At 34.8% G+C, this 26,332-nt stretch overlaps 2 protein-coding genes across 2 annotated transcripts in view; both read left to right on the forward strand.

Moving 5' to 3' along the window:
• The first annotated feature begins 506 nt into the window (after nt 1–506).
• meox2a (mesenchyme homeobox 2a) lies at nt 507–9,008 on the forward strand. Its single transcript, XM_046862186.1, has 3 exons — nt 507–1,326; nt 5,915–6,087; nt 8,057–9,008. The coding sequence occupies exons 1-3, from the start codon at nt 819–821 to the stop codon at nt 8,273–8,275; spliced, it is 900 nt and encodes a 299-aa protein (XP_046718142.1). The 5' UTR covers nt 507–818; the 3' UTR covers nt 8,276–9,008.
• Nucleotides 9,009–10,826: 1,818 nt separating this feature from the next.
• agmo (alkylglycerol monooxygenase) overlaps nt 10,827–26,332 on the forward strand; it is a 38,330-nt gene continuing 22,824 nt past the window's right edge. Inside the window, exons 1-3 of the mRNA XM_046863701.1 lie at nt 10,827–11,040; nt 18,227–18,357; nt 18,777–18,928. Of these exons, the coding sequence (XP_046719657.1) occupies nt 10,909–11,040; nt 18,227–18,357; nt 18,777–18,928 (415 nt within the window). The 5' untranslated portion in view covers nt 10,827–10,908. The remainder of the gene's footprint in view (nt 11,041–18,226; nt 18,358–18,776; nt 18,929–26,332) is intronic.

The raw sequence follows: 26,332 nt of genomic DNA on the forward strand, positions 1-26,332 counted from the left end.
TAGACCTGAGGATCGGAGGTGTAGATTGCATGAATAATTGCCTCTTTATGGTGAATATTTACAGTCAGCAAGTCTTCAGTAATAACCCCCCCTGCTGTGTAAATCATCCCTAGAGTGAGGAAAGAGGGTAGGAAATATTGGAGGAGTGAGTGTTATCACTCATGTTTTACTCCTGGCTTCCATGTCCTCCTACTGCTCATCTGCTGTTCTTAAATCACAGCAAAAGAAAACAAGAACAAAGAGAGGGCACTACACTTCAAAACCACAAGGTTGGAGATGAGCTTTCTGAGTCATGCCCATACATTAATCCCACTCTATATTATATTGGGTCTGTCATGTGGATGTGGTCAGTAGTGGCAGCATGGGTTTTCTGACCCAGCCTCCCTCTCACATTACAACTCTATTTATAACACCCCCTCTTGCATGGGCTCCCCGCCCAGCATGCATCTGGAAGCCCCATCCCATAGCCCAAAGCCCATAGCCCCAACTCTGAGCAATGGCAGGAAACTCCTACCACTCCCATCTCCTCTGCACTCTCCTCCAGGCCGTCATCTGAGCTCCTGCTCAGCTCAGCTGCTGCTCCTGTTTACCCAACGCCGCCTGGCAGCTCGCGCTCGCCGCACGCTCTGGATTAACACACACATGGGCGTGCTTAGATGCACACACAGGCACACAAATGTACATACAGCTCTTGATGTTTTTTCCCGGACAACTTTTATGAAGGAGTGGGAATTGATTTATTAATTTTTGACACCCCTTGTGTTTGTTGTTGCGGAATTAAACTTAGTAAAGGGGTCTTTTTTTTTTTTTTGCTTGCAATGGATCACACGCTGTTCGGCTGCCTGCGCAGCCCTCACGCTCCTCCTCAGGCCCTGCACCCAGCCTTTGCCCTGCACAGCCGGTCCGAGCACCTTTCAGCCTACCCTGACCTCTCGTCCTCTTCCTCGTCCTCCTCTCCCTCCTGTGTGGTCAGCTGTTATCCGGGTGAGGACGGGCTCTACGGAGGGCATGGGCACCAGCGTGGACCCCCGATTACCCAGCAACATCACCCTGTAACACCCCAACCACAACAAGGCAGCTGGCACATACCCCAAATGTCCAGTCTGTCAAATAACAATGTGCGCTTAGGCCTCGGAATGGCAGGGACAGACTCAGGCTCCTCAGATATGGTACCTAGTGGCCCAAGTCTCTGTGCCAGTACGCCCAGTCTTGGTGGAACTGTGCCTTCGGGGGTCTCCTGTCTGCCTGGTGGGGACTTTGGGCGTCAAACGCTGTCTCCAGCAGAGGCAGAAAAGAGAAACGGAAAACGAAGGAGTGATAGTTCAGGTAAGAGACTGTATATTCAGTAACATTTATTTTATAACTGTGAAATTTGCAGTACTTGTAATGCTCACATTGCAATGAGCTAAAATTAATATTTTATATGTATATATATATATATATATATATATATATATATATATATATATATATATATATGAATATAAAAAAAATTTTACCTACTCAAATGTTTATCATAAAAATGAATCTCTGTTGATCCTGAGAACAGACTTTTGATTTGGTACCTTTCCCTTCATGACTCACTGGCTATTAACACATTGTAGCTGGCTGTGGGATTATTCAGACGGGATTTTGTAGTAGCGTTTTTGGAAAATTAGTCTCCTGCTGCTCGGAAATGTGGAGCCGTATTTTTGCGAGAGAGACTTTTGTAGGTGTTGGCTGACACGCACAGAAGCAATTATTTTGACTAGAGCCAGGAGCAAAGGCCAGACTATAACTCTATGTGGGCATTCAACTGTTCGCATGTTTCACTTTACACACCATCTGTTTCGTCTCTGCACTTTTTAGAGAGCAGAAAATTAGGAATACTGTAAAAAAAAAAAAAAACATTTCAAGGATTGTAAATCTGCCGAGAGGAGCAGCACATATAGAAAATGAGAGAATGCAGATTCAGAGCATGAAAAGCACTATCTGCATTAAAGTATATGATCTTTATTTTGTGATGTCAGTATGGGTGAAATAGAAAATATATTTAGGGTAATTTAGGAAAATATCTTTAAAAAAAAAATCAGTATTTAATAGGCTTTGATACACGTTTTAGGTTTCTCACACCTTATTTATTTATTTACTTATCAGATATTTATTTATATATTAATTCATGTATTTATTTATTCATTTATTTGTATTCGTTTATATTTTGCATTGAGGAGTTTGTTTACAAATTTTACCAATAAAAAGTTTCTCCCTTTTCCTTTTTTTTTCAGCTCATAAGTCACAATAAGTGAAATGCAATTGCAGGGGTTTTCAGAAATTGTGATTGCTTTTAACGCCAATCTGAAATCTATAAAAAATAGCCAATATACATGAATAACATTAGAAACAGTTCAAATATGCATTAGAAATACTGTAAAGTCACAAATATTAACATTTAAACCAATATTTAATCATTGACCACTTAATGATTGATCTAAAATATGTAAAAAAAAAAAAAAAAAAAAAAAAAACTAGCATAAAATATTGGTACATATATTAGATGTATTTTCTATTTAATGTACAATATATAACAGATTCTTCAATTTTCCTACAATAATCATTTCATCAATGCTGGTCGTTTTCTCTCTCTATCTATCTATCTATCTATCTATCTATCTATCTATCTATCTATCTATCTATCTATCTATCTATCTATCTATCTATCTATCTATCTATCTATCTATCTATCTATCTATCTATATATATATATATATATATATATCAACTCAGTATTTAAACATGGTATACTAATTAAACTAACAGAGGTTCAGAAATCCTTTGTTTATTTGCATAAATCATGATAAATTCATGTAGAATTATCTAATGCTTCTGCAATTACCGTGCTTTTCTGAACCTCTGTTAGTTTAATTAGTCACACTGTACCTAAACTTGCTGTAGGTGGAATGACAGCATTTGAGTACTGAGTGGGATTTCCCTTTCAAAATGACTGTCGTCGGTCTCCTGCTGTTCAGCATGTAGCACAAAAAGTTACACCTTACAAAAACTTGCTCGCACAATTAACTCTGAGTTTCTGCTGGTTCTTAAAGGAATTCAGGGAGAAATTGAATGTACATTATTAGCAATACCCCCTAATATGACAGCAGCCTAATTAAGATCAGGTCTAATTTAGATGCTACGATAATTTAGGAATTGTGTAATGCTTCACTTTCAGTTTCGACAAAATGCTGTTGAAAGTCTTGTCGTTATAGCTGCAATGTTAAAATTTGACTTGGAGCGTTACAAGTTTAATGTGTAAATCGATTAATTATTTGTGAATGTGCTTCTTCTGCTATATGTGACTTGATCATTAAAACAGTCCAAATGCAACAACAACAAAATCCAATATTTTTTCCTGTGGAACTGTAATGGTTGGCTTGTCGCTTTCATTCAGTAACACCACTGACCTCTCATTTTTTAAAACTGGGCCTTAACCTCGCTCTTTCTGTCTTTCACACACACACACACACACACGCACACGCATGCACACATACGCACGCACACACACAATCGCTCTCTACTTTTTAGTAGAGAGTTTAGTAGAGATTTAGTATAATATAATATAAAATTTAGATTTTTATAATAAAGTGTTTAAAAATAAATTTTCTGCAACATACATTTTTATTTATTCATTTTGCTTTAAGCAGCAGGAGCTAATTTGCAGGAATTTCATAGACATAGTTACAGCATTATAATAGTTTTACAAAATTAAATTTTTTTCTTTATATTGTTTGCACTTCTATCTGCAGACACTCATTGGTTAACTATAGACAGGAATAAACTGGAGGAACTATAACGTGACTTGGATATAATATGTATAGCTTCCTACATGCTGAAAAGTAATTAGAATCTACAATGGCTGGGGAATAAATAAAAAATAAATGATTTAAAGCTTTTACAAGTGAGTTTTGTACTCAGTGTCAGCATATTATTAGGCTGGGTAAACTATTTCCACATTGGGACATCTGGATGTGCACTACAGTGTCAGGTTTATTTTAATAAATCTTTACTTCTTCAAAACACAATTCAGTGCTGGGCAACTAAAACCATATGCAATTCAAAACTGACCTAAAATGCAAAAAATGACACATTTCTTTCAGTTTATGTCTTGCATTTGAAATCAATCTACTTAACGATGACATTCTGTAATGTAATTAATGACAACTAAATGATATAAATCATTTGTAACTAATGCAATGCAGAAAATCTTTCAAAAATCGTCCACAGACACGCAGACTGTCACAGCAAAAACACTGCGCCTTCTTTTTTTACAGCGCTGCTTGTGTTTTTGAAGTGAGATGAAAGTTAAGGCGCAGGCCTAATTGCTGTGGCGTAGCCGCGGCATCGTAAAGCTGGGGAAAAGTTGCTTTAAGTTGTGGCACTGTTCGCAAACAACTTCACATGTTAGTCTTTCTTCTTCCACAATGGCTGTGTTTAGCCCACAGTAACTGGCTTTCCCGAGGCCTCAATCAGAGCCAAATGGAGCCCCGAGAAGGCCCGCTAAAATTACAGACCACTCCGAATCGCTTAAAGATGAAATGGGCCATGTAGAATGGAAATGGTCTAAGAAATCAGTAGTTCTGCACTGGAATGCACACAATATAATAAACTTTGCAGTAAAATGCAAACTTTTGGGATTCTTTTTCATAATATCATGAGTAATTCATTGTCTAACTATATAGTTCAGACTAGAGGAAATCCAGAGTTATTTATTTATTTATTTATAAATATAAATTACAATGATCAAGCACAAGGTGGTTGAATCCCCTCTTGGACTTTTATATGTACACAAAAAAACCTAATTAATATTTGTACCTGTTTCTCCAAGATTGTATATTGGACAAAATCACACTTCCTCACGCCTTTTGGGAAGAAAACCAATGTTGAGCAGTTGCCCACTTTCACTATTTAGCTAAACACAATAGGAAGTGCTGCTCAATCCACAATAGTGTATTTTGAAAATACGTGTGTTTTGAAATAGCAAAGTTGTTCCCATGGCTTGTGGAAGGGGCCTCGTTAAAGTGGGCTCTATTTACAGCTGGGTTTAGGATTGCCAGTTGGATTAGCAAAGACCGGAGGTTTTGTTGCCTTGATGTGCAATTTGCCACTGAGGCATAGCCTGAAAAACATACCACAAGATCTAGTCATGAGAAGGGCAAACAGTTCTCTGTTTCTACCAACAAAACAAACACCAAGATCTGAACTTTCTTCATTGCGGTGTAAGAACAGCAGAGGTCAAATTTTCTTGGGACGTCGTCCGTGCTTAGTTTCCAGTTTAGTGTTTCTCATAAGTACTATCTCAATAGCCAAAAAATAAGAAAGCTTCAGCCTTAAATAATAATTATACACATATACTGTACATATGGGAGCATATCATGCGATGCCAAGAAAATAAACAATTTTAATGCAACAAAGAGAAAAAAGAAAATAACAAAACTAAAGTTTATTATTGCTTGTGAGTCATATAGGAAAGAAGCTTATAAAATGTTGAGGTAAATAAACTAAAGAAACCATATTTTTACATGTTATACTGTGTTGTTTTATTCCATAGTAAAACTTTAAAGTTCCCCAAATCCATTAAAAAGTAAGACAAATTAACTCCACATTGGGAAAGGCTTTTAAGACTGATCCTATTGTAAGAGGCTCACTAGTCTTAATATGAGACATCACCAATGAGAACGTCAGTGCTAATAAACACAGCAGAATTTTATGTCCACCACAATCTCACAAGGCAGAAATCCCTTTCTTTGCACCAGTTTCTCAGAAGGTATTAATATCATATAATTTGAAAGTGGAAACTCTATGGTCATTTAGCATCATTTGGAAATTCTGCTTTTTATATATCAAGTGGAAATGTTTTTCCTTCAATTTTGCTTCCCACCAGAGTCTCAGGATGGAAATTACAAATCGGACACGAGTAGCAAGCCCCGGAAGGAGCGGACCGCCTTCACTAAAGAACAGATCCGGGAGCTTGAGGCGGAATTCGCCCATCATAACTATTTGACCCGACTGAGACGTTATGAAATAGCGGTAAACTTGGACCTAACGGAAAGGCAGGTATGACAAAACGCAACCTCCACCTGGAACATTCAGCAAAATATAAAGTGTCACATTTTGTATTTGGGTTATGTGCTTCTCAATGCTGCTGTGGCTATAGAAAAAAAATATAATGGGGACTATAATATTCCAGATGTTTCAGCAAGGTCCCTTCATCAGACAATAGTCAAGAAATAGAGACAGGCAAAGGATATGTTCGTGCAGTTAGGCACTTCCTGCACAATCTCCCAAATTGTTCTGTGTAGGAGGACCATCTGTGTAGGCAAATAAATATCTTGAGACAGTCTGAATGGTGTGAGGGAACTTGAGAAAAGAGCTGATCAAACATCAGTGTTCTGAATCATATAGCCTTATTCTGCAAAATATTCAGAATTTAGATGCATTCCCAATATTTCTTTCTAATAAGATGTTTACAAATAAATTATAGCACAGCTCGTAGTGAGGGTTTGACACTTTAAGACTCCGATTTGGGCACCTATATGGGCACCTTTTCAGGGGTTACATTCCCTCTGCATAACATTAACCTTGCCACACGACGGATTAAGCAAACCCCCTCTTGCTATGTGATACCTGTGTGAACCAGCAACCACTGAAGTAGGATATAAAATTTTAGGACAATTATCACTCTACTGCAGCCACCGAGGAATAAGCTAAAGCTTATAAAGCTTATAATTACATAACTGTATAACGTGTAATAATACCATTCACTCGTTATAATGGCTGTAAATAAAATTGTGATAGCTAATGTCCTAGGTTACTCAGATTACATTCTTTGAAAAAATGACTGCCTGATGGGATACTAAGAAGACGTAATACAGACTCAAACTTGTCAGCAGTGATGTGGAGAACTCTCCATGCTGTGGGCAAAATCGCAAAGCTTGCAGATGTATTTTAAGAACAGTCGTCGTATGCGGCTGACAGCATGGGCCACAAGTGGCAAATCATATGGCAAGATGTATCACACAGAATACACGCCATTACCCCAATGTTACCCTGACTGGGGTTTTCTTATATAAATATGTGATTTAAACAGCTAGGTTTGTTGTAGCTATTACTCCAGCATTTGCCTAATGGAGACCAAACAACTCTCAACAAATCAATCAATCAATAACGTATCCTTTCATTGGTTCTACTGTATTTGGTCAAATAATGAATCCATTGTTGATTTGTGCTGCACTTACTGCTATGAGCAAACATCGACATTTGGGCAGTATGGTGACATCCACATCACATGACTCACTTCATTTGCATCATGACCAACCAAAAATAAATTTTAGCATGGTGTGATCCGGCCCCCAGGCACCAACACTCATCACCAGTGAGCTTCCATCACACAGCGGTAGCCATTTAAGAAACTGCTTAGTCATCATTCTGGGAAACGTAAATGATGGCTCCTGCTTGTCAAGAAAGGAAATAAGGGAAGCATTTGATACAACTGAACAGATGCACTCTGACAATTTATTATGGCTAATATGGATACAGTTCATTTTAGGTAATGTCTGTGTCTTAAAAAGTGAGCCTTGACTGACTACGGGTGTCCATGAATGTCTATTCTATGACGATTTTTGTTATCATATATCATGTTTTTGCTCTATATTTGCCAAAAATTTATAGAACCACACTAATTTCTGCTGAAATTTAAACGTTTGGCAAATAGATATTTTTTTAAGTTTTTATATAATACTCTCACTTCATTTTATTAAAATAGTTTTAACAGGCTACATTTTGCATATCAAGCTACAGAAATAAATAGCACATATACATGCACCACTGTTGAGTAGCCATCTGTTCACTGACCAAGTGTTATTAGCTTACGTGTGGTTTGTGAGTCACGGATGTTGTGTAGTGACAAAGTCATAGTCAAAATGAAAACTCATCAGCAAACCATATGACGCAACAAATCAATTCACTGTTAGAATTCAGTGAATCTGTTAAGTATTTTCAGAGTTGTTTTTATGTTCCTTTCCAGGTAAAAGTGTGGTTTCAGAACAGACGGATGAAGTGGAAGAGAGTGAAGGGTGGACAACAAGGGGCGGTGGCAAGGGAGAAAGAACTGGTGCATGTGAAAAAGGGGACTTTGCTGCCTTCAGAGTTTTCAGGCATCGTCGGACTTCACCACAGAGCAGACTCACTGATTAATGACGACAGCCATGACAGCGATCAGAGCTCTGATCATGCTCAGTTATGATATGAAGATGTTGCCCCCGAGATGCAAAACTGGGGTCCGACCGTACCCTAGTGCTATCACAGTTGCTATTTATGAAGAGGAGCCACATATTGGGTCAGCAGTCCTGGGCTTTAAATCCACAGGGATGTATTACAAAACCACAACTGGAAGACCTAGAGGACTAGAAGGAATGTCCCTATAAGGATTTTTGGTAGCGGAATGACAATGCTCAAAATACATGCACGCATGTACAAAGGACTGACTTATGATTATGTAAAATATGCCCATGTGCCTTACCATTAAAAAAATTTTAAAAATCAAAAACAAATGTAAATTAACAGTTAGATGCAGTTTACAAGTGGAATATTGCAAGAGTTGGAAGTATAAATATGTTATATGCTGACAGGGTTTTAATAAAAAAAAAAAAATGTGAGTTTTTTTAGTGTTAAAATGTTATTTCTAATTTGTTCAAAAATGTTGAACATTCCATACAAAAAGTGCCTTGTGTTACAAAGTGGGTCTGTTCTCTGGTTTACACTGTAAACCATCATTCATTTCTTTTCTACTGTATATTCTAAAAGTCTCATTGTACACAAAATCATTATTTAACCCAGCTTGCAAGAGAAGCCCAAACTCCCCTTTTTCTTAAGTTTTTCTGTAAATTTCTGTAAATATCAGTATGACTATTTTCCCACCACCCACCTCACGTCTGCTACTTTCATCTTAAATAAAAATGTTTTTGGCTTTTCTTTCAGCCTGTAGTTTTGTCTTCAAACAAGGCATAAAACATAATCAACAATGATCTGTTCTGACTCTTTGGCAAGTTAAAAGCAATTTTAACACTTGCTGCAGATGGATTTTGACTGCTATGTCTGATCCTGTCCATGCCTCATTATGGCTAATGTATGCTAGGACGAAGAGTGTGGCTAACATGAATAAATCATTGAGGAAGCAGCAGTGCACAAGCTCCAGAGAGAATGCTAAACTCGATGTCTCCTCTAGGCAGGGTCAGGACTTCTGCTGGAGGCCTGAAAGGAAGTGTACAAACGGATCATATTCCATTACAAAAGCGCATTTGAGATATTGCTATGGGATCCAACTGCCTCGCCAACTTGCCTTGTGTGTGAGCGTGCATTCTAAACGGTAGAGAAAATTATAGCATCCAAACACAGGTTCGCCCACCAGGATATGGGATTAAGTGATTTGGCCGCAAGAACCGCATGTATGTTTGATGGTTAGTTTTCAATTAGCAAGAAGCAGAAAAACTAAACAGTAAATGCACAGTGTGGAGGAATTTTCTGCACAGAGCGTTGCATAAATACAAACAGTGAAGATTAGAAATGCACACTGTATAACTACGTGTCAGCATATTGGTTAAATCTAAATATATCATTGAGGTTTGAGCTGTGGTACACTGTGTACTTTATGTGATGATTTTAGTTCCTTAACCCAGCCTATTTTTTTTATTTTTTTACTTTAAGGAAACATTCCTTTAACAGGAGAAGTAATATTGTAAGATTGGCCAAAAAGAGGCCTACCCACCTAATGCTTTTTAGACTGTGCCAGAATTCTGCCTCCCACATGTTCCTACTCAAGTGAACAAGGTAGATTTACAGGATATGCATTCTTTTTGTGACCTTGAGGACCAGTGATGAGTTAATGACTCGAAATAACCTAATGCTGTACTTCTTGATTTTAATTCACAACACTCTATGTTTGAATAGCTATTTTTATTGTGTTCAGTGGGTAAATAATTAACTTACTTTATCTAAATGAATCAAATTTCAGAACTATGTCACAGTATTATTGATGTGTAAAATAACAAGTGTTGTGGCATATAAAAACTATGCACACTAATATGAACTGGATTAGTAGCGCAAACCTTCACATTAAGTCTATCTGTTTTCAGTAAATAACTTTCTTGACTCTCTTGTTCCTTAATTCCAGAATGTAAATGATCATTGTCAAGGCCTCTGTTTGTGTCATACAAATCAGTTGAAACCAGAATACAAAGAGTAAAATAAAAATTCCAATATGAGATGAAATCAGCAACGATCAAACTGGACTCCTAAGGTTTGTTAATATTTATGATATAGCTCAAGGTTGTCTGTTTGCTCTAGGTCCCAGGACCATTAAAATTTATTCTAATTAGAGTTGTATAGTAATTAGTTATAATTATAGAAACAACAATTCTGCCACTCTCACTTATACGTTTGTGTTGTTTAAGAAGTTAATTCATTTTATATACAACAGTTTATATTTTTTTTTAACATAATTGGAAAGGGTACTGAGTTGATACTAGGAAATGCTAAAAACGCTTTAAATCCACATTATTATTATTATTATTATTATTATTATTATTATTATTATTATTATTATAACTAGCCAATGATTAATACACTTTTTAAATTAATTTTTTTTACTGTTATAAATAATGCAAATGCACTTCATGTAGGCCATATCGGGTTATGCAATTCTTTAAGAAGCAGAAATTCAGATAGAGTTCAGTGTCAAAGTTACTGATAAATATCTGGATCTAAGCGTGTCCTATCTCTCAGTCACACTGCAAACATTCACCCAGAAGGACAAAAGTCACGTCTGTGTTTGTGATCATTCTGAAACACGGCAGCAGCTCACACACACTAAAAACACACATGGCGCAGGTGGAGGACACGGAGACCACCGCTGTCTCCTTCTCACAGGGGACTCGCATGCTTTTCTACCTCATGTCCCCCAATGAGACGTCATTTGCGGAAGTAGAGCACGTTCCGCAATATGTTCAACAGGTAGGCTCAGGGTTCACCCTGCAACATTAGCATGCATACACACATAATCTTTTATGCTGTCTGTGTTTCTCAGGCTTTTTATAACCAGTCAAACATTCACTGATTCAAACATTCACTGATTCAAACATTGCACTAATTATTTATGTGTGTAATTCTATCTGGTCTATTACTTATACAAACCAGTGGAGAACTTCCCACTTTAACAACAATTGGTTGTGATTTCCACCAAAAACAATTATAAAATAAAAATAAATAAATCAATTCACAGGCACTGTATTTCATAGGCCCCTGTATTTCCCCAGTCCTATGTTAGAACCGCTGCAATGAAAATGTAATTTGAGGTGAAACAAAATGAATAAAACACCTCAGAATTTGCTTTTATAGCAAAAATAACCAACAATAGTGTGGTGTAATGTGACTCACCACAAAGTGGAGTTACATTTACCAGCCCTAAAGTAGAATATATTTCCACAACCACATGTTTATATATATACTGTATATACTGTATATACTATATATATATATATATATATATATATATATATATATATATATATATATATATATATATATATATATATATATAAATATATAAATGTAGATTTCACCTTAGCTTAGCATTTAATATGTTAATTGCTGCAATGTGATACCAAGCTGACCTAAGAATTAAATTAATATCTTGTAGCATTGTTTTTTTTTTATTAATGAAATTTAATAACTTCTAGAACTATTCATTCAGCAAGATAGACACGTATTATAGATGTCACAATCAGTTTGTTATAATTGTTTTAATGTTGTTTCTTGCATTTACTTTACAGTATGTTAAATTGTATTAGGTTATAAATGAAAGCCAAACAATTTAAATTGTCAGGTTTTTCAGACAAGTGCTATTGAAATACCCTGCTTTGTTCTACTCACAAACAATCTGGCAACCTCAAAGGTGATAATTACACACAGGTGATTTGCATAATCTGTAAGGTGCAGCCAGAAAATCGACTTAAACATCTGAGTAATTTGACACTGCACACACAAAACATTCCCAAAGCAAATATTTACATAACTTAACTTCGGTCTGCAACTCCAATACAGTCCATGTTGCTGAATAACATTTCAGCAAGGCTGTAATATCAGTGTCTCTGTTGTGCTAAGCATGCTTCAAAAACTCGAATTATATCTGGTTTAATGGAGGTCTGTTGGAGAAACTGAATTCAATTTGGTTAAAAAAGTGTCTAAACTAAAAACCAACACCTAATTGCACATTGCCATGAAAAATAAGTTGCTCTGAATTAATGTATAATAATAGATCTAATTTCAGAAGTAATCCTGAAAGACCTAAGAGACGTAAGGGACCTAGAAGCAAAATACAGAGCTACATAAGTTTCACTTGACTGGGGTTTTATATTCCCTGCAATTTCTGGTTGTTGAAATCATGTCAGGCTGAGTTTGTTTATAATTTGTAACTTCTATACAGGCTTATGCTTTAGGATTGATAATTACAATTTCTGAATTGGGTGAGAAAATCAGTAACTCTCCTCACACCTGGGCGCTCTATAATTGCAGGTGTTTGAATAACGTCACCTGGGATTTCATAGTGTTAGTCTCTGTGTATTATGAAAAATGAATCTGTTGAAATTTCCAAGAATGAGGATCATAGGCCATTTTCAAGGTCTTCGCTCACAGCACTTCAGCAGCATGTATACAGTATGAGCTTTGACCTATAGTTTATTTCTTGCATTTAATTTTAGTCACAAACAAGAGGATCTAAATGACCTAACATTATTAAAAGTGTGTGCTCATACTAAACTTTCTTAAGCACTATGACAGGTGTTTTAAAATGTCAGGAAATTATAGTAGAGAAAAATATTCTAGAATCTGCAAAAACACCTCACAAGTCCTCACAATGTCATTTTATATGTAAAACTCACACTGTCATTTTTTATGTGTTACATTTTTATCAAAGACTACCATATTGCAACCCTGCACCTTGGACTTATATGTGAAATTTTATTTGCCCTGCAAATAAAAAAAAAGTATTTTTATATACCATGCACAAGTTGTATAGTTCATGTTATCTTTACTTTTCTTATTTTATTTTCCTAGTTTTTATATTTTAAATTTTATAAAAAAATATAGCACCAGCAAACCATGATGAATTCCTTGTACGTGCAACTTGTGATACTTAGCAATAAAGGTGATTCTGATTCAAGTCCCTCTAACCTTGAATCTAAACGTTGTGTAATGCTTTCTAGTAGTTTTTTTTTACAGTCGAGTTGCACCTAATCATGATGTGATAACATGCTAACATAACACTGCACACAGTCTTTTCCAATTCATCCCAAAGGATTTCAGTAGGGTTAAGGTCAAAGCTAGCAGGCCACTCAATATCTTCCACTCCCAACCATGTAAACCATATTTTCATGTAGCTTGCTTTGTGCACCTGGGCATTGCCATGCTGTTTGGGTCTTCTAACTCAAGTGAAGGGGAAAATTTAATGCCACTGCATCCAAAGACATTCTGTGCAATTGTGTGCCTTCAACTTTGTGGTAAAAGTTTTGGGATACACCACATATGGCTGAAAACCTGTGAATACTTGTGTTTATATAGTGTATAAAACTATTACTGTTGGCATTAGTAGTTCAAAAGTTCTACATCAAACAATGTAAGAAGACTTTCCTTGTACCAATTCGAGTCACTGTCTGTAGAAAGGAGTCAGTTAATGAATATATACTCTTTCTATTCATTGTTTTAGGTGTATATAATATATACCTTACAAATACATATACCTTTCAGGCTGCAACTAATAAAACAAAGCTTACAGCACATCTAAAGTTGATTAGAGTAAAGTGTGAGTGCTGATAATGTTTGTGCATTCATAGCAATACTGGCTTGTCTATTTTTATCACTTTTAGATTTTTTTGACTATTTTTACCACAGATTTTTTAACCTCGAGTTTACCTTTCTATCTTAAAGCAGCATACGAAAAAAAAAAAAATTTAACAGCAGAGTCAATCTCATCTTTGATAGCAATGAATCTGTATCTAAGCTATAATTGCTGGCTTTGTGAAGTAGTCATAAATCACGACACCACATCTGCGCAATGCAAGTGTGGAGTTTGAAAATAAACATCCCGAGCATCACGAGCATAAGCAGGGGATTCTCCCTGCAGTCCGAAAAGTATATGAGGTCTTCTGCAGTTGCTTCGAATACTATGACCATTTTTAGCCCTAAATTGTAATCTAATACTTTTGTTTTCAGACATTAGCACTTCTCATGTCTGGAACTGTAATTCGCCTGATGCCAGAGCAAATGCAAAATCTTGTGTACTTTCTCACATTTAAAGCCCCCTCACATTTTAATTGTGGGTGTGTTTTGGGTTTGGCAGTAACCGAGTCAACACATGTTTATAATTTGAGGTAGTAAGGTTAATCTTTCAGTAGACCTATATAAACACTTGGGGACAGACAATTAACCACACAGCAGGGATCTGAAACGCTGTAATGTTGTAATCGTTGTAACGCAGTGATTAACTTTACTCACAATTGTTCTACTACTAGTTTATTTTAATGGCTGTCTGTATGAATCTGTGTTCACATTTATGCTCATGGAATGTCTTTTCAAAGACAGAAAGAGGAAAAACAAACACATAAGTAAGTTATTGTTTATTGTATATCATTTTACTTGCTTTGATAGTCAGAATATATAAAATTATATGAAACTTCATGCTATTATAAAATATATTTGGATGGAAAATGTGGTCAGAGCTCAAAGAAATCCTTTTATAGCTATATTTTTAATGCAAAAAATGACCCCAAAGCAAAGAGAAAGGTTACAAACACTGACATCTGCTTTGCAAATGTAATTTTCCTGACAAGATCAGCATCCACACACAAAGTTTTCTATAAAACCATAGAAGCCCAGAATATGTTACTGCCTGAACAAAAGCACTGAATAATAGAAACTAGCATACCAAGAAATGTAAGTGATCTGTGGGATAAAGCAATTTTATGAAGACGAAAAAAGTAAAAACTATTTTTTAAATACTTTTCTTTTATTACTGAAATTTTTGGGTCACTATAAATCTTTGGCTGTACTAATGCAATATAATATAGCATTAATAATGAAAATCCTGTTTATACCGAACTCCAGATTGATACAGACAGATCTCTGTTTGCAAGTTGTGCAGTGCTAACTTACAGTCGACAGCCAGATGTGTAATGTTGGGGGGGTCCCGAGTGGTGTATCCTGCCCTGGAGTGTTCTTATACACACATAAATCCACACATTTGTAATACTATCTTTGTGGGGTATTTTGATTTATGTATATGTGAACCTAACCTTAAACTCAACAAACGAATGAAGCACATTTTCATTGTAGAAGAAGTTGTAGATTTCATGAGACAAATATTTAAAATATCTCGCAAATTCCTAGTATTATAGAAATTATTTATTTTCTTAACATAAGAAAACAGTTGTATATGCTGTGCCTCACAATTTGAGTGTGTCTCACATTCCACAAAGTGATGGGGGACCTGACACATTTTTCTGAGTTTATCCAGTTCGCTCTGAGCACAGCTAACATTACAGCATTATGAAGGAAAATTCGGAACATGCTAACCATGCTGACAGCTGCCTTTAGAAATAGTAAACAATAATCATTATGTGAATTTATTAAACACAATTTTTATACGTATATATATATATATATATATATATATATATATATATATATATATATATATATGTCAATTGCTCTGTTACAATGAACAGCAGGTTAAATGAAGCCTTGGGAATGTAGAATGCCCATAATACACATGTAAATTGTAGGGAATGACTACAAAACGACTGCAATATCTGCATATTTTTTTCACTTTTTAATTTTATAAACTATGCTACTAGGAACATTGATATTTTAAATTTCATGCTATATATTAATGTATATGGTAAAAAAAAAAAAAAAACAGAACTTTTCCAGATGCCTTGTCAGCATTTTGCAAACAACAGAGGTGTGATAACTGTATAAAATCTGCCTCTGATGTCATTTCAAGCGAGTATTGACTGGCGTTACTGGATGTATATCAACATATACATAAGAACAAAAACAGTTCATGTGGTGCATGTGGTAAAAAGTCTATTTTCAAATTTAGTACATTTAGATCTTCTTAAGGAACTTAAGCACTGCTTGTAGAGCAGGACACTTTGTTACTGTATATAAGTAGATTTTTCTGGTATGAGTATTTTACTTCACTATTTTTCTTTTGGATAACTTTTTACTTTCAGTCATTACATTTTTACACAAATATCTTTGCTTTCTACTTCTCACATTTTCAAAACAGACTTTACTTTAGTAATGTTAATCTTGTCATAGTTAATCTTGGTGAAATGTCAATATCTTAAACCATTTCCTGTCATTGATTTTCATTCTATCACTGGTGTTTCATTTCCTGGCTTTCACACACTACAGACGTAGGCTAGATACAATGAGCGTAGTAGAAGGCGACAACAAGTTTTAGGTTAACGTAGATGAGACAGAAGGAGTCAGTGATGTAAACATGATTCAGAACAGAGACATTTTTGATCACCTGATCATCATCATTATCTTTTCTCTGCTTGTGTTCTATATGGTGGATAGTCAGCCTGGATACATTCATTAGGTAAAAACATTTTAAATTAGTTTTGAATTCATATATTAATTAGGGCTTTCAGCAAATTCATTTTAAAGACACAATTTATTTATTGCTGCACGATTAATACAGTGCATATTTCTGTTTGACCAATATAAATAAATATAAAAAAAATCATTTTTAATTAGTAAACATTTGTTTTACTGATGCGGCAAGTCTCAAATCAGCACCAAAATCCGTCACGACACGCACATCTGGCAGTTAATCCTCTGGGGTCGACAAATGCGCCGGTTTCTGGCAAATTTGTCCTCATAACACCGAAACAAACATTTGCCTTTTTTGATCGTACAGAAGAGCAATTTATCATTTGAATCTGTAAAGGATTTACTTTTATCTGTATACACTCATAATGACAACAGAATGCTGTGCTTTTATAAAATAAAGAAAACAGACAGTGTGCGCATCACTGTCATCTCTTTTCACAGACACAGATCTAAAACAACCTGAATGTTAGTAAATACTTGCTTCACAGACATAATAAATATATCAATAGAAAGCACAAAATGTCTATTTTTAATTAAACCAATCCACAAAACAAATATTTTTTCCATTCATATAACTCTTACCAACAGCTTTACCATTATTCATCCTTCAAATATCAGATAAGGCAGTGCCATTCTCATGCACTACTACGTGCATCTACCATTGCTAGTTGATTTAAGGAGAGCTACTCATTGTACCATCTATCATCTGTTGTGTAGCCTTGTATCAATTTTAGCTAAATTCACTGTTATAACGTTTTATTGTTGTCTGACTAACATTTACATCTTTCTGTATAAAAAAAAAAAAACACCTAACATAAATATAAAAGGTAAAAGAGTTTTACTGAATTGAAACATTGCATGGTTAATTACACAGTAGCATGAAAAGATTTGGTGCTCCAAGGAAATGTTAGCACTTCCCAGATTAATCGCTGTTGTGTAATAGAGGAAACCTAGCCAGTGCACAGAAATAGACAACGATTAATCTGAGAGGTACGCTATAAATAATTATAGTATTAATAATAATAATAATAATAATAATAACAATAATAATAATAAAAAATAAATAAAAATAATAATAATCCATAAAGACACTGTATTATTATTGTCAATCCTTCCTGTTAATAGCCCTGCAATTATGAATTTTAATAAAGGCAGAAAGGTATTGTATAAATATGAAGCATGACTATTTGGTCACCCTGTCCTTCAATATACCCTATAAGCCTGTGAGATTTAAATACTATACTTTACTCTTATTTGCAAAAAAAAAAAAAATTCACTTTCATTTTAGTTTCCACATATTATATATTATATCTATTACATATATATATATATATATATATATATATATATATATATATATATATATATATATATATATATATATATATATATATATATAATACCTATTCCAGACTCTATACATTTAATATTGGTTTGTGTTGAATACTGTTGACCTGTCAATAGAAAGGCATCAAAATTTGTACAACAGAAAATGACAATTTCTGGTGTTTGTTTCATGTAGGCCACTCCATTTTTTATTGGGATGATATTGCTGGAGGCATTTCTGGGTTGGCTGAAGACTGGATACCTTCTCATTAAAATTAATGATGGCACCACATCTCTGTCCGCAGGCATGATGTCTCGACTGCCCGAGTGAGTTAGCCACATTGCCTTACTCTACTGTATTTTTAGGTTACCTTGCTTAACTCTACTCTATTTACAGGTCACAAGGCAATAGCTTGACATTATGCTCTGTATTGCATTATACTAAATATAGAGTGTGTGATTTTACTATTTAATTGTCAAATCCTAATAAAAAGGGTTAACATTATCATTAATAAAATAAGAAGAAGAAGAAGAAAAATAAACTTTATTTATAGACATCATTCCTGTGATTGCTCAAAACACTGAATAGCTGAGTAGTCAAATGAAATGATAAAAAATGATGAAAATTATGAAAACAATGCAAGAGGCAATTAGTAAACAACTACAAAACAATATCAAATACATTTGCAAAATACTGTAAATAAAAGGGCACTTTGCCTTAACTTCATGTGTGGTTTATCTCTCAGGCTCCTTGTTAAAAGTTTGGAGATTTCCAGTTATATATATGTTTGGAATAACTTCCACATATTGGAGTTACCCTGGGACTCAGCTTGGACTTGGTGGCTAGCATTCCTAGGCGTGGACTTTGGATACTACTGGGTTCATCGATGCAGCCATGGTATGTCATGCAAATAAAAAGCTATACATTACAAACAAAGACAGATTATTTTATTTCACTTATAATATTCGGACATATTTTTCTTTCTTTTTAAAAATGCAGAAATATTTAAGAACGCAGAAAATGCCTGATGTATTATTGCTCATATGGCAAATATTATATAACAGAGAGCCAAAATATCATCTATAAATTTCCTAGCAGCTGTTAATTTTACAGCAAGCTAACAGCTAATTATAATTACAATGTAATATATATATATTTGCAAATGTTACTACAAAATATTCTTAAAGTGTTTCTGTTATATAGATTTATAGGATTTTTTGAAGGATTGCCCAATCAATATTACATTTAACTGTAAAGGATATATTATTTTTCAAATAATCGTTTATACAAATACAAAAAGAAAATTATTCACAGGATTGAATGCCAATATTACATACTCAAACAACAACCTGTATGTTGAAATTACCAGCAAAAAATAAAAAAAATTTAAAAATAATAATCCAATGCAACACTAGAGAACAATTAGAGGAACTAAGTTCAGGAAATTACTTCAGGAATGTAAAGGAATGCTAAGGGTTATTAGGTGTTTCAGATTCATTCAAACCATTGTCTATAAATCCGTCACTTCAAAACTCATGTATAGATCTATTTTTACCACTATGATGTTTGCTGAGCGTTTCCTTTAGGTGTATGTGATCTCGGCTCGATGGTATGTTTTAGCGGAAAACCCTCCTTTAAGTTGCCTTCAAAAACAGGCAGGCAGCTGCATTCCTGAGGCAATGCCACTGCCCATTACAACATTTCTGTTCACAAAAAAGATAATCATCATGTGAAAAGCAAGTTACGTTGTGGTGTAGCTAATAGGGGTCATTGGTCTTTCTTGCCAGGGTTAAGTGCATGTATATGTAACCTCAATTTGGGCTAGTTCAGATTTAATTGTAAAAGCACTCCAGCACTCCAGTACATTATTAAAATCATGTCCCTCCAGACGTCACTGAGATGTAGTGGAGTGATGAGGTGCTTGTGGTTGTCATGTTATGTTTTCCATTGTCCAGAGTGCCTTTTGCTGAAGTTGGAAATGTCATTTATATCAGCGGTCTCCTGTCTCCAATTTGTACCTTTTTTTTTAAGTTGAAGGAAATTATTTGTCTAGTTTTCCTGTTCCATCATCATTCACAGGATTGGACAAAACTTCCACCAAAGACATAAAGGCCATGGCCTCTGCCTTTTATCTGTTTAAAATTTGTGCACTGGATTATTTATAGACTATAGACTATAGTGTACATGCATTAAAGCCACATGTGCACAATAATGCAGATGCAAATGGGAGGTTACTGTACATGATGAAGTACATGATAAACTCCACTTTTACATGAATGCTTTCTCATTGAGAAAAATTGTGCTCTAATTGAATTTATATACAGGAAAAGGAAGCACCATTGGTGAATGGTCTTTATTGGCATGTTTTTAAGCCACCAATTCAACAGACACAAGCATATGGCAGTTTTATTTAAAGATCTAATCCTGTGAGGGTAGCTTTGCCATTTTCTGACTTTGACTTTGGCTTTAAACTGGTTTTCATTCTCAATTTAGCCTCCAGTGAAGCATAGAATATGTATCTAAAATCCTATTCTTTTTGCACATGCAAGCAATAAATCTTTATTTTGAGCAAAGTAACAGACAAAAGGCAGAAATATGACGTTCATAAAACCATGCAGACCCCAATTAGTGCGTTGTGAAATACGAAGACGAGTTTTTATTTTTTTTTTTTATGGGAATTTCATTTTTCCCCATTTTTCATGTAAAACACTTAAAAGTAACCCTTATTTGTTTGAAAATGGAAAAAAAAGAAGCAAGTGCTTTTAAGTGAAACCCTTTTCTTTTCTGATGCCACCAGTATTGAGAAAACATTACTATAATATGAGCAGTAGTCTAGGTTTACAGCTGGCTCAGTTTGTCATACATCCTTTCTGCTAATTATATATACACTACAGTATATGCACTTAAGTATTGGGACATCTGACTTTTCTCAGCAATGTATGCTTCGTCTCCAGATTTTTGTCTATATAGTGTAAGTTCATTAATGATAAACATGAAAAGAGATATAGGTGAGAACTCCTTACTATTTAACATTTTGAGTTCTACTTGCTGTATGTGAGAAATAAAAAGGAAATTTGCAGGAGAGAAATTATAGGGAAGCAATTACAATGAAGCAGAGTTATAAAAAAGCTGACTGTATTTCAATAATAGCACAAATACTTTATTTTTTGTATACACTACAACATGTAGGCACTATTACTTTTTTATTAAAGCACAGCATATTTTTTTTCATATTTAATGTTGTGAAATGTTTTCATATTATTGAAAAATCGTCTGAAAAAAGGTCTGACAGACCTTCAGTGCTTCAGTGCTTTACAATGCACTGAAATGTGACTCTTTCCAAATAATGCTACAAAAATGCTTCACAATTACAATAATTACACACAATTTCTTTGTATTGCATCAGCAATACTAGTTTTTGTGGAAAATATATTCGAATCCTTTACATATTAGAATAATGTAAACATCTATGATCAGTTGAAATGTCAGTACATTGAAAACATTTTCTATTTGTAGCTTTGTGGTGCATTATTTTCCATCGGATTCTTCGACTGTTTTAGTGTGTATATTTAAATGTTTGAATTATTGGTGCTTTTCTTGTCGTTTACTTCTAGAGCATGTCTGGGTCATACACCACTGCAGTTGCATGTCTGACCCTTACACACTCTCTGGTCTGACCACACAATGCATCTGGTTGAATGCAAGCCTTGAGCAATATGCATGACAAACAAGGTTCATAGCTCTGCCTGAAATCTTGTCAATGCTTTGTTGCATTTCAGGGTTGATTTGTTGTTTTGCCAGTTTTTCCCATTTATCTACTGACAAAATCTGAACAAATTGAGAGAAAAATACAATGTATGCCATTTACTCTGGATTTGGTCAGGAGGAATTCAAACGGAGTTAAGTATGACTTGATCAGAGTCGTGCTGGTTCTGTTTGTTGTCTCTCTTATGTGACCTGACACAGAGTAGCTCTGCTTTCTGCCTACTTCTACTAAGTTCTGAACTACTAAGTTCTCCGGAGACCTCGGCACAACAACTTGTCCACAAGCAGCAGTTAAAAAGAAAACCATTGTAGACTATTTCATTTCAAAATGAAATAAAGTAGAAAATTAAAAAAAGGAAAAGAAGTGGGGAAAAAATAATCGAAACAAGTTTTAATTACTATTTTGACAAAGTCCCAAAGTCTTCTTTAAAGCGTCCCTTAAAATTGTTCTTTTGATGTTTGTGGAGACATCAAGAGGTGGTTTGCAGAACCAATTGAATTCTATCGGTGGCATACATACATTTTGTGTGATGTCAGTTTTGATCAGTTAAAGGTTCAGGGTGTTAGGATATGTCCCTTTTGACCACATTATGACTAGGTTAACCACTAATACATTTATTTTGAACATTTATTTTAAGGCATTATTCTGTGGTTGACTCACAGTAGTTTCATCACTATGTCCAATGACTATTAACATAAAAATATAAGTCTCTATTGTTCTTTAACTGTCTGTACATTTTGTTATTTTACTTTACACTGTGTCATAAAATGTAACAGTTTGTCAAACTTAAAACAGATCCATGTTTCAAACATCATCTCATTGCTGTGAGTCTGGTTCAAAAAAAGACACAGAACATGTCAAAGCATTAAACAATTTTTTTTTAATAAGATTTATAGCACGAATAACATACATTTTCACCTTTTTCAAACCTCATATCAGGTACCTATCCTCCATATAAGGTACAGTCTTTTCTTTCATATAGTCACCTGCCCTTAAAGGATTCATTTGTGTCTCTCTTTTGAAAAAATCTTAATCCCTAATAGAACCATTTAAGGATCTAGAAGCCCACTGATCTACCCATTGAAATAAAATCATTCACATTAATTGTTTGGGATTTCGTCTTCTTAAAGCACAAATCCTACCTGTTCCATTTCGCCTATGTCTTGTCATTTGTTAAATTAATTTATTTCTAGGCATTTTTCTGTTACACATGCAGGAAATGTTTGATTCAAATCTTGCTCTATATGATAACACTTTGTCTGATAAAACTTTGTACGTTGGAGTGTGTGGAGATTACCCTAGATAATAGCATGGCGATTCGTTAACTAATGCAGACAGCAACAATCACTAGGACAAACAGATCACGTCAGTGGCTCAGTGGGGCATCCTGAAGGCCAGCAGGTCTGGTTGTTATTGTTTTTAGAAGGAATCCTCATGGTAGAAGGTGGCGGGGGTTAACTCTGGGTGACAGAGGCTTCATAAATCTTCGACTGCCACTGGAAGTCCCCTTGCGCTCAGGTTGGAGGGCGTACAAAAGAACTGAGCTGGTCAGGATGTAGGACTGAGTTTTGGACAAGTAAGGTATACCTCTGGGACACTGAAATAATATCAACAATCAGCTACTCTTCAGCATGAATATGAGTGTGTGTGTGTGTGTGTGTGTGTGTGTGTGTGTGTGTGTGTGTGTGTGTGTGTGTGTGTGTGTGTGACAACACAGTCAAAAGAATGTATCTTGCTGTGTTGAAGGTTTACTGTTTTTATAGACACTGGAGATAAGTGTTCTGGTTGAATAAATTTGATTCCAGAGGTATTTTTAAAAACAGAAACCTTGTCCAGATCACTAGCTTAGTGCCTCTGTCATAGCCTGGACAAATATTTCAAACTAGAAGGTTTCTTAGAAGGTTTAATGTTTCCAGATATATAAATATTTCAAATACAAGATGCATCCCTAAGTGGCAGTCTGCAGTGTCTAAGCACCCTCTGCAAGTACTGCATCATCAATGCAAATACACAGAACATTTCAGCATGATCAGACCCATGGTTTCAGAAAAAAACATTTACTCACACACAACTTTGCTCTCTACATATAATTATACTTTGCAGATGTGAACAGCTGATTGGCATGTGGTGGCAATTCTGTTTACCGTTAAATGCTTTATAGTTATTGTGACTCAGACTCTAGGGTAATTTGGGCAAACACGGGTACATATTGTCATGGATTGTTTGCAAATGAAGACTATTATATAGGTATACTATTACATCATCATATTTAGGTGGAGGAAACTTTTTGTCATTTAACATGAATTATGCATAATTTGAAAGAAGAAGAAGAAGAATCCTGGTATAAATATACCTTTCCAGCATCTTTGGCTCTTGGTCGCCTAAATCAATATAAAAAAGATTAAATATAAAAAATATTTTTATTATTATTTTGCATCATAAAGCTGCAAAACTAAAAGTTATTAACACTATGCACAAACAAAAATGGACTGTTGCATATCTTAAAATCTGAGACTGAAATTCGAGATTTTTTTCTTTTTTAAATATATATGTTATATAAATGTATATTTTAATAATGTAATTCTTGTGAGAAAATAGTGACAACAGCTATTCATTTTATATTCATTTGGAATAGCTGCTTGTAAAAAAAAAATCACTGCAAATCTCAACACACCTTTCAGTTTATGGCTTGGAAAATATTACATTTGAAAGATACTTGATCCTACTCCATAGTTAAAGTATGTGTAGGAAACATGATAACTAACTCCTTGTCCATTTCAGAACTGTATTTTTAGTCATAAGCAAGCTTTCAGTGATTTCACCAACAGCTCCCGCCTGGGCCACAGGATATCAGTGTAGTGCGCATAAAGCCTGCCGGGTACCAAATGAAACTACTTAATAATAATCCCACAACACAAATCTCTGTAGGTAGGCCCTTTACCTTATTATACCTTTATCACACCTTTAAAAACCGTCCTCAAACTCCAGTGCCTTCGGCTTGTAAGTGGAGACAGTGTGAAGTATTGTGGTGACAGGCGAGGGATTGGCTGGCCCAGATGCCTGTTTGTGTTGGCATTTCTTATTAGCACTCGGCCTGTCCTCTCCAGCTTGCCTTTCACAGCCCATTGGCAGTGTGAATGACGTGGCATGCAGTCTCTTGCCACTCTTCAGCAAAGCACCTCATTTAGTGCACCGCTGCTGTGTATGGTGGCGCTGTGGCAGACATGCTGGTGGTTTCTCACTAAAATCTCACAGCGGGTGTTCTTTATGTGAAACAGGACAAATGGTGTTGGGGAAAATAGCAGGTTCTGGCTTTTGTTTGTGTACCCTAAATGATAGTCTTCTATAGACATGAAACAAGAGTAATAAACTTGAAGGAATGGTCTCTTTGAATTTATTATTTGAATGATATTTTACAAAACAATTCTGTACCTTGTACTATGGCTTACAATGAAGTGTTGTTTTTCCCCTTATACCACAACAATTTAACAAAAGTAGCAATTTTTCCTTATAACTTTTTTGTTTAGCTATTTATAGCTATATTTAATGCCATGGAATGCTATAAACAATTTATTTACAGTGCTGGAAAACTTACTGAGAATAGAGACTTCCTTCATACATGTTGAATAAATGTCTCCTCATAGACAACTTTGCATGATGACAATTTCAATTAATATATTAACATGGAAAATAATGTGTTTTAGTAATAATTTATTAGAACTAGTATATTAATATAGACTTATAATTTGTATTACAACTAGAACTACAGTCAGGGCTACTGTTATCGGAAATTAATCAACAGTCTTTGACCAGTTACAGTATAAAAATGAACAAAACTGTGATATGAGTATATAAAGCACAGTATACTAAAGTTAGCTGCTTTGTATATTACCCATGTACTACATTAGTTTTATACTAAAATGGAACAAAGTGTATGTTTCTAAGTAAGCTGTCTCAGATAAACTCCATATACATGGTAATGATTGTACTTTACCCAAGCATTATCTATATAATAGCCTAAAAGTACACTTCAAATTGATTGAAAAACATCTGAAATCTAGATAATTTTCTTTCCATCATGCAGTTTGGGAGGTCAATGGAGCTTCTTCCAAGAAACATACAGCAATCACACCTTTTAAAAAATGAGACAGAAAAACTCTCCTTAATATAATTAATCTTGCACTAATAAATACCCTAACAATTAATTGTAATGTGAACATACGTAGTTATTTCACTTAACTGTGTTTCAATAAAAACACAAAATTACTGAACATTACTTCCTCCATTCTCCTAAGAGATTGTCACAACATATGTAAGATTATACAAATCTCAGCAATAGTCAATGAAAACTTGCATAAACCTGTTGAGTTTAACAATATTATAAATGAGATGAAAAGTGATAAAATGTAATAACCCTCCCAAAAAACCCCAAAATGTTTTACTATTTAAAGCTCATCGAGTTGATAAAGAAACTACGTGTGACTTCATTTTGCTGAGCAATGAACATTAAAAATAATTTCGAAAAGCTTATCCAA

The sequence above is a fragment of the Silurus meridionalis genome, chromosome 12 (assembly GCF_014805685.1).
Source record: "Silurus meridionalis isolate SWU-2019-XX chromosome 12, ASM1480568v1, whole genome shotgun sequence".
NCBI lineage: Eukaryota > Metazoa > Chordata > Actinopteri > Siluriformes > Siluridae > Silurus > Silurus meridionalis.

Coding starts and splice junctions, on each gene's coding strand:
- meox2a (XM_046862186.1), top strand. CDS start 819: ATGGATCACACGCTGTTCGGCTGCCTGCGCAGCCCTCACGCTCCTCCT. Junction 1,327..5,914: donor ACGAAGGAGTGATAGTTCAG/GTAAGAGACTGT, acceptor GCTTCCCACCAG/AGTCTCAGGATGGAAATTAC. Junction 6,088..8,056: donor TGGACCTAACGGAAAGGCAG/GTATGACAAAAC, acceptor GTTCCTTTCCAG/GTAAAAGTGTGGTTTCAGAA.